The 9716-nt window shown below is 47.5% G+C and overlaps 1 protein-coding gene across 1 annotated transcript in view; it reads left to right on the top strand.

The window, feature by feature from the left end:
* The window catches only part of GALR1 (galanin receptor 1), a 16791-nt gene extending 8322 nt beyond the window's left edge, over positions 1–8469 (top strand). Inside the window, exons 3-4 of the mRNA XM_006761903.2 lie at positions 3485–3808; positions 5300–8469. Of these exons, the coding sequence (XP_006761966.1) occupies positions 3485–3802 (318 nt within the window). The 3' untranslated portion in view covers positions 3803–3808; positions 5300–8469. The remainder of the gene's footprint in view (positions 1–3484; positions 3809–5299) is intronic.
* Positions 8470–9716: the final 1247 nt, after the last annotated feature.

The raw sequence follows: 9716 nt of genomic DNA, 5'->3' as shown, positions 1-9716 counted from the left end.
AGAGAGAGAGGAGGCAGCTTTTCCAAGTCTTTCTGAGGAGAATACAGTGTGTGTGTGTGTGTGTGTGTGTGTGTGTGTGTGTGTGTAGAATCAGGGGTGGTGAACACTGAGGAAACAACTTCACCTTTAACTAGAAGTGGGCAAGACGATTTTCTTTTGTTGTGGTCTTTATCAGTGGTTCTTCAAACACCTGAGATGTTTAGAAACTTCCTGAGCCGTGAGGTTGAGGCCCGGATGTAGGAGCCATGCCCTGGCAGGGAAAAGTGTGTCCATCTTTCTCAGCCCCAGCTTGGCTGTTGGTACAGCACTGTTCTGACTGGATCGTTAATGTCCAGCCAGCATGGGAAGAAGTAGTGAGTGAAGGATGGTGTTCTGCCCACATGTGGGGGCTTCTTCCCTATACTCATATCCCCACCTTCTACCCTCTCCTTCGCCCAGCTTCTCAATCCCTTGGGCTTGGAGGGCTAGGACCCTCTGTGCAAGGGAGACAGGAGACAACCATATACTATGTCCAAGGGCCCACAAAGATTAACCATGTGCTGTGTCCAGTGGCCCACATGGATGAACAACATGCTGTGTCCAAGGGTGTACCCGTGCATTTGCTGGAGTTAACATCGCTGGGCTGACCTGGAGTCGCCTGGGAACTGCCAGGATACTGTCTGTGCCCCGGCCAACACAACTTCACCTCTGACGGGCTGAGATGCTTGTGAGACGGGGAACATAGAGAAACGCCACGATGCTTAGTGGGGAGCAGTCTAGTTAACTCTTTTGGGAACAGCCTTAGATAAATGACACAGTCTATGAAAGTGCCCACTAAGTGTTCTTTCCTGATATTATATTGCAAATTGTAACCTAGTCTCATTTGAAGGCTACAGGTTGATCTCGTAGTTCTGAACAGATCAGGGATTACGAATAGTAAAAAGGTAAATTTTGAATGACCAAATGCACAGTGAGAGGCACTGCATTTCCTGGTGGGTCCTCCAACCCTAGTTGCTAATCCATGAGCTGCTGGCTCTTCTCCTGCCCTAAGCTTGGTACTTGGCAGACACTCCCTAACAGAAGCCAGAGGCGAGATCCAGAGGGCATCTGTTCTGTGAAGTCGAGATGCTCTTGTTTTCTTAGGAAGAAAGGTGATGTTTTCCATTTGCAGGTGGAAGGACCTCTAGGTGGTTTTGGCTCAGTGATCTGGGAACCAGTGTCTTCTGCACTGAGGGAGAGATGGATGGAGAGCAGATGGTCCCCTAATGCACCTGAGAGTATCACTTGTTTGCTTTGTGCCTCCTGCAGTGACATCTAATCCTGCCACCTGTGAAAACCTGTGGTCAGGTGACTCTGAGGCCCAGATGAGGAAGTCCAGGCCCGGGGGGGGGGGGTTATGTCATATTTCAGGTCCCACAGCCAGGTTATGCCTGATCAGTCAGCGCTTCTGCACAATCCATGGCCCCTTGATAGTGAGCTTAACTCTCGTCTCCTGCCCTCTGACCCCTGCGCTTGTCCTGGCTTTGACCTGAACTCTGATGGTCACCTGTACCACCTCTGCCCCAGTCTGCTTACGAAGTCGGTGTCTTCCCTGCTGCATTCTGGGTGTTGTTTCCTAGAATAGTGAGATCCTAATGCATGACAAGTAATAGAAAAGTCATTTTGTCACGTGGGAATGTCTCCACAGTGCAGAGATGTGGTGTCCCCTTTTCCCACGCTGAGGAATTTGTGGTGTAACCGTGATTCCTTGGTCATGAAATCACTTTCTTGGGTCTCATTCTTTCTCCCGTGTGGGGCTATTAGACAAATAAAGGTCCATATGTTGTTCTCACCTTCTTCCTTCTCTCTGTCTGGTTTTCTCTCCACTTTCTTTCCCACATTCATCAGTTTCTGTCACGATTATAGGAGAGGAGGTGGACAGGTGGCCGGCAGGTAAATCTTCCACTCACTCTCGTGTCCTCACTGGGAGATGGAAATGTGTCCCCTATGCCTTCCTGGTCTGAGGTGTGTGGGGAGGCCAGTGGTCCAATGTTCCTAGTCCCTCCCACAAACTGAATCACCCTCTTAAACTATTTCAACCTGGAATAACCTGAGACAAAAGAGAGGCCACTTTCAGGCAAGGGGCTGAAAGTACGCACCTCTCATGTCCTTAGCCTTTCTCCGCATGAGGGGGAGACTCCCTGGTGACAAGAACTGGGGGATGTCCCTGGATGGTCAGTGAGGGGACCGATGGCTGCTGTCTCCTGTGAGTGTTTTTATTGCCCACATCACCACCAACAGGCAGGCGGGTGGGAGGCGGTTGATGGTGACGAGGAGTTAGGAGCAGTTCCTGCCTGTGTCTCAGACATTCAGGGCATGGCTTTGGGGTCACTGGGACCTGGCTTCTAGCTCTCACTTTGCGCGTAGCCATGGGACACCAGGCACTTGTCTTCACCATTCTGAGTCTCAGTTCTTTCATTGACAGCTGGTGATCACTGTGGGGTCTGCTCCCTGGGGGAGCAGGGGGCAAATGGGGAGTGACCTCAGCGGGTCACACAGTCCTCAGAGCTGTCCTCGCGGCCCTGTTTCTGCGGTCGCCATTAGACGGCGAGGCCCTGCGGCTTCCTGAGCTTCACTCGGTGGAGGAGGCCACCCTTGAAGGAAGGAACCAGCTGATTGCTTTGCATTTTATAGTTTAAAAAATATCAGTAGATCACCATGTCTGACTGAATCCTAGAGATGGAGTGTCAGCTTAACACAGCAGCTCTGTAGTTGCTGGCTTTCAGCATGTCTGAACCAGTGGGGCGGAATCACAGGGCTAGTGGCCCAGGGCTTGACCCCTGGGTTTGCAGCCCTGGAGGAGGTGATGTGAGTGTCTCCAATGCAGTGTGCAGAGGGAGGCAGGAGGGGACGGAGGGCAGGCAGGGAGGCCCGGCCCTGCTGAGGTCCTATGGGGCGGACCTCCCATCCCTGCTCCATAGACACTCCCTCACTCACACACAGGGACCCTGCCTCTGGGTGTTGCTGCGTCAGGTGCACAGGAAGTGTGCCAGCAAGTGGGCTCATTGCTGTGCAGACTGAAACCCACACGGTCTCTGGAACCTACTCGTGTCCTTAACTTGCCAAAGTTTGCGAAGGAGAACTAAACATCTGCATCTCTATGGAGACCACTGCTCGGGGCAGGCTCCACGGCTCATCTGAGCTGCCTCGCAGCTCAGTGCTGAAGGTTTTGAAGGGACCATGTTGAATCTCTAGACCGTTCTATTCCTTTGACCTAAGCACCGGTCCGATCCTCCATGCACTTCACACACATGGCTAAGTTATTTCTGCGCCAGGTCATGCCGGGTCCTGGAGAAGTTTGAACAAAACCAGTCTGTGACCTGAAGGTCAGTGCTTAGCACAGATTTAGTATCTATTGGATCCCATGGGAAGAGTCATGAAATTATCTTAGGATGTGTTTGCAATGCTTGGTTCTTTCCTGTTGGGACTGAGATGTCTTCCTCCCGCCCCCTGCCCTTGCCCCCAGACAGCACAGACAGTCCTGGTGGTGGTCGTGGTCTTCGGGATCTCCTGGCTGCCGCACCACGTCATCCACCTGTGGGTTGAGTTTGGGGTCTTCCCGCTGACGCCCACCTCCTTCTTCTTCCGCGTCTTGGCGCACTGCCTGGCCTACAGCAACTCCTCCGTGAACCCCATCATCTACGCCTTCCTCTCCGAGAACTTTAGGAAGGCCTACAAGCAGGTGTTCAAATGTCGGGTGCGCAGCGAGTCCTCCCTCAGCGACACCAAAGAAAACAGAAGTCGATTTGACACCCCACCATCCACCAACTGCACGCACGTGTGAAGAAAGGTGTGTGTGGGCCTCACGTCGTGTTTTCCCCATGTGGACCAGGCACGTAGAAACACAAGGGGGTGGGGGAGGTTTAGGAAGGCTGTACCTGTTACCTTAACAACAATTCACATTGTTTTGGTTAAATTCCTTAAAAAGTACTTTGATTCATTTAGGAAATCCCTACGTCTAGAGGAAATTATTTCCAAATTTTATTTTATTTAAAAATTCTATTTCTAAAAAGGAAAAGAAAATGCTGCCTTGTTTTAAATCTCTTAAGATATGAAAGTTTATTAGAATTCCATAGATATGTTCAATTCTTTATAGAATAAGGAATAAACCTTTAAGTATGGCCAGGAATATTTATGATCTATATTTTGAAGCAGAATTATTTAGAAAAAAAATTATGCTTTAGTTCTTCAGTTTTAAGAAAAGGGGTAACATTATAAGTTATGATCATGGACAGTGAGAATGTTCACTGACTTTATTTTTGTGGCCATTTATATAGAGGGGCTCAGACTTTGTCCAGTGCATTTGCACAGGTCACCTTTGCTGCCGGTTGTGAGCAGCGTACAGAATTCAGACAGTGTGCTGCCTCCAGCTGTGACCACGAGGTCCTTTGAGTCGGTCTCAGGAGCTCAGAGGGGTATTTCAGCAGTGACTCTCGGGTGTGAGCTATTGGCCCCGTCACATGAAACCTATCCTGTGAACCTGGGCTTTGTAAAGTTGACTGAAAAAATAAAATTCAGGGAAAAGTGCCAAGTACAACTATGCTAACAGTGGAGGCTGTGAATGAGTTCTTGACAATGAAAGTGGGCATTAAAATTGTACATATACTTGGCCAAAGCCTTAGCTATGCCTTAAATGGAACCGATTCAAAAGAGTGAATTAAAGAAATGTCAGTGAGCATGATGTGTAGGTAATAATTTCTAGGGGCTGAAGAGCAGTCAGAATTCAATATGTCACAGGAGGGGGTGGGCAGGCTGCATGGGGACAGTGTGCTGAGTGCTCGGCTCAGGTAACGTTGGAAGAAAACACTAGGGATATATGCCTAGGATATCCTTTCTAGTATAAACAAGTGCTTTTTTATTGAATTGTAATGATGTTATTGCACAATTACCCCACATATTACTCCCTCTGGAAATGTTAATTTGGTGTTGAAATCATCACCACTCAAGTTTCAAATGTAGTTTTCATGACAATGTCATATCTATTCATGTTTACAATGAGGCAATGGTATAAAAAGATCAAGTTATCCTATATTAGGAGATACTTTTCTGAATGCAAGACTTTGATATATTTTAGGAGGAGACAAAAGCATGAAGATGAAAAAAAAAGGTTTTGTGTAAGGTACACCTGTGTCAAATCAAGACTCCATGTAAAATACCCCATTTTAGGGCCAAAAACAGACTCAGTGTAAGTCTTTGCATGCTGACTTCTCTAGCTCACAACTGATGTTCACGAGACATTCCTCCAGCTCACAGTGCTTACATTTGTGATGTCTCTGGACAGATGCGGAGAACTTCCTTGGAGAAGATGGGACTGTGAGCCTCATGCTTGCTGGCCGGGCAGAGAAGTGGTGTGTATGCATATGTGAGTATTTTAAAGAACAACATAAGTTCTGTGCGTGGAAATCTTTTTGCACTTTATTCAAGTATAGCGGCAGAAATGTTGTATCCCGGCGATGATACCTCACGTGTTTGTGGAGCTTGACGTTGCAAATACCGGATCCGCTTCCGTGCACACAGAGCTATTGGCGGCCTCGGGACGGCGTGGACGGCAGCAGCTTCCTGTTCCCTGGCTGTCTGTCCCCTCGTTTCCTCTTCTGATTCCCACGCACCCATGGGAGTATTTTAAAAAATGCGTCTGTTTCTAAGACACAGTGAAAATGCTTCAGCACAAGGCACTGACCCACGCCATGCCTTCTTCAGTCCTTCCCATTGGTGTCACGAAAGCGAAAGGCTCAGCTCCGGAGTCATAACCGGCCTGCGAACCCCCAGTTTGCTGAGTGATAATGCGAGTCACTTCGTTTTATAGTTAGGATATCCTTCCTGTCCGCTGCCGTTTTAGGCCATGCATCTCATTCAGCGTTTAGGTTGTTTACTTCTATAGCAAATTTTGATCCTGATGAAAACTTAAGTCCTGCAAAGATCTAAACCTATGCTTTCCAGAGAACTTGTCACGGACTCCTCTTCCCAAGAAGCATCCGAGGCGTGCGTGCCTTTCCTGGGCGGCTGCCTTCCTAAGGCCCAAGGCGGTGACCGTGACCGTTCAGAAGCACCTGTTTTCCTCAGAAAGGACAGAAGGCACCCAACACCCTTTTCCTTCCAGCCGCCAGGCTCAGGGAGAAACTGCGTGTGCCTCTGACGTCCGCTGCTTAAAAACCTGGCTTTTCAGTGAACTTCAGATAAAACTGTTGGTTCCTCCTTAAATTTGGCTGCCTCGGTGCCCAGGCAGCGGTTACTTTTCAGGGTGTTTTGCTTCCACACAGGGAGACAGGCTCTGGGATATTCAAGCACTTGCTGTTTCATGACTAAGCCCCAGTTTCCGTTCCCCCCCGGTGAATACAGGGACAAGGCCGGGAAGGCTCTCTGGTCCTGTGCTCCCAGGAGGCACCTTAAAGAGGTCCTCTCTCTCCTATTCTAACCTTGCATGTGCTCAGCAATGTGGGTGGAGGCCGTTTCCGGCACATTTTAGATAAATATGTTTGCGGTTAACAAAATTGTACTGCACAGGTTAGGAGTAAAGCACCATTTTCCTCGTCTACTTCCCAACTCTTTGTGCTTCGGTGGCAACTTGCTTCTACCTGGACCTCCTCACTCCAATGCTCACCACAGGAAAATTCCTGTTCGGCCTCAGCTGGGATGAGTTAGAGCCGAGAGGAGGGCTGACAGCTGACCTGCATGAGTCACGCGGGCGAAGGCTTCGTGTGACTCAGCTTTACACTGTGATCTCAGGGATGATTCCATTTGCCTGGCATCTTGGATACTTTGAGACAAGGCAGTGATAATTCTGATGGGTTAATTGAACCCCAAGGCCAGGCTTCTTCTGAGCAGGACAAGGCAATTTATCTAAGCATCCGTTTCCTTCCCTCAAGTTCTGAAACGCTGGTGTTGCGGCAGCTTACGCCCAGAAAGTAATGTGTTGTTAGCTTCATCACGGTCTTGCTTGAAGGGATTTATTAAATGCACATACATAAACCACAGTCATGTAAATTGGGTAAATACATCAATGTCTACTTCCTTTGGAAACATCTAAATTTTGTAAATTTTGCTCTGTGCTGGTTGAGAATATCCCCCAGGCTTTACATTTGTGAGTAGCTTATATTTCTCTTGGCCATTAAAAACGTGTTGGGTGTTAGGTTATTTGTCAAGTAGATGTTAGTGACTTTGTTTAATGACTTGTTTGTTTTAACAACAAGTGATTTCTGGGGAATGAGGTGTGGGTGGGGGTGGAAGAGGTCATAGAGGGAATAAATGGTGTTGGAAAAAATAAAATAAAATACAAATAAAAAGCTACGTAGAGTAAGAGTGGGTGGCCTAGCACGCTGATGGTTACTTGGAAAGGAAAAATTTACAGAATGGTGATTTTTTTCTGATTCTAATTGGTACTGTATTTTGATATTTTCTCCTCTAGAAGTGGAAAAATTGAGCCCAAGGAACAAATTGAGATGCTTGACGCCTCCTTGGTGTGAGCTGTGTCTGCACACAGCCAGCTCGTGTAAGGAGAGCAGGTTGTGCGTCTTAGGCATTAGGGTGTTGTTTATGGTGACGGTGCCACAGACCCCAGGTGCTGGGTTCTTCCCTGGCAGGTTCCCCCACCCTCACTGTCTAACTGCAGCTGCCACCTGGGCCCCTGGGCGCCCCTCCTTGGTGGGAGGAGACCTTTGGGGATACAGCAGACCCGGGCGGCTGCTCTTCTGCTATGCTGGTGCCTCTCACTGCTGCGACCTGAACACACACACACCGTTGCTCAGCTGCTTTGGTCCTGAGGGTCTGAGGACTTGGGTTCTGTCCCGAGTGCGGCCCTGGTGACAGGGTCATTGTGGAAGGAGGGTGCTGAGTAAGCTTCTTGCTTTGGTAGACTTTGTGGAAATACTAACTTTAGCGGCCCGTTCTGCGTCTGTTTGAAGGCTGGCTGAGTTTGCCATAGTCAGACAATTGTGTGAAGCGCCAACCCTATAAGCTAAAGGTTTTGGTGTCCCTTTAGGTTGAGTCACCTCAACCTGCTTGCTGGGAACAGGTTTCCAGGCATGCCAAGTTATACTGGATCACTCTCCAATTTCAGTAGGAGAGGGGGCTGTCTGACATCGCTGGGCCAGAGCTTCCTGGTCTGTGATGAGAGGGGGGATCTAGGTGGGGCTCCAAGGCACGGAATAACCGTAAGTCAGAGAACCAGGATCAGAATTATAAACAGGTGTCCTCTCATGGTTTGCTATGATAGATACCAAAAGTTAGATGGTGTCTCCATTCAGAGACAGCAAAGATGCAGGGAAGCAGAGGTGTGTGTGGGCTACGTCGATTTTCAGTAGAAGTCTTCCCATCTTGTTAGAAGAAAAAAATCAGCGTGAAGCTGTTGTTCGGCACATTTTATGAGGGCCGCCCAGCCTTGACATGAAAAAAAAAAATACTGTTTAAAACGGAAACCATGGTACTGTCCTTCTAAAGCAGTGGTTCTCAGCCTTGGCTGTACATTAGAATCACCTGGGAATCTTTTTAAAATCCTGATTTCTGGGCCTCATCCTCCAGAATGAGGTTGAGAACCACTGTTCCAAAGGGAATGTAGCTGGCACGCAGATGTAGCTGAAGAAGTAAATTTCAATGACGTAGCTCATTGGGGTCAGGGACAAACTTTCGACTTTCTCAAGTGACATCTGCCTAGGTGAGGAGGACACTGTGCATGTTGTAAAAAGGGGACGGACATCAGGACATTTCCCAATTCTGTTGGGAAGTTGCTTATGGAAACACTGCCTTGAGTATTCTTACATGTAAAAGAGGGATTCAGAGGGGGTGCATGAGCCTCAACACCGACAGCACCTGTGAATGAACTGGGACATGAGAGGAGGCACAGGCGCTCTGCCCTCACCTGAGAGCACGGTTCTCACACTTGCTAAGCAGGGCATCGCCTGAGGAACCAGTTACAGCACAGATTGCAGGGCCTCACTTTCACAGGTTCTGACTCAGGAAGTTTGATGTGCCCTCCTACCCATCTGCATTTTTAACAAGCGCTTTGCTGATGCAGATGCACAGGGTGAGAATTGCTACTTGATTTAATTGGTTTGGAGTTGGAGCACAGGCATGTTTTAAAAAGATCTCCAGGAGCACAACCTGAGTTCACAACCGCTCATGTAGAGATGGCCCTTTACACCTCCAAACCGCTGTGGTTTGGTGAAAAAAAAAATTGGCTGATGGAGAGCCCAAATCATTCAGATTTTTATGGTTTACATTGATCAGATTCATAAAATATCTGTTCAGCTCTTATAATACCCAGCTACATAAATTTAAGAGTTTTTAAGAGTGTGAAGGAGTTTGATCATTTACATTTAAGGATTTCAGAGATAATCATAATTTTTTTCCTTAAAAATACAGCTTGGTGGACAAGAGCACCTGTAGATTCACTTCATTCCTATCAAATGTAGAGGGGTAAAGAGAGCATTCAAAACTGTTACATGCCGTTTTTGGACTCAATGTGTAAATAAATGCGTGCATGTCTTTCTGAGTGGCTGCTAATTTTTAACTACATTATTATCTCTAAGAGATAAATGTAACTTAATTTGTGGTTATAGGTTTTCCATTAAAGATCTTCTGATAATATAGTAGTATAGATAGGAAGAAAATCTATGTATTTTATGTTTTCATTTTTTTTTCATGTGATTGCTTAAATACTGCTGTACAAATAACACTGAGCATGAATCTTTTTACTCTAGATG

The sequence above is a fragment of the Myotis davidii genome, unplaced genomic scaffold (assembly GCF_000327345.1).
Source record: "Myotis davidii unplaced genomic scaffold, ASM32734v1 scaffold96, whole genome shotgun sequence".
NCBI lineage: Eukaryota > Metazoa > Chordata > Mammalia > Chiroptera > Vespertilionidae > Myotis > Myotis davidii.
The sequence above is the reverse complement of the archived record's forward strand: the minus strand, read 5'-3'. Positions and strand labels throughout refer to the sequence as shown.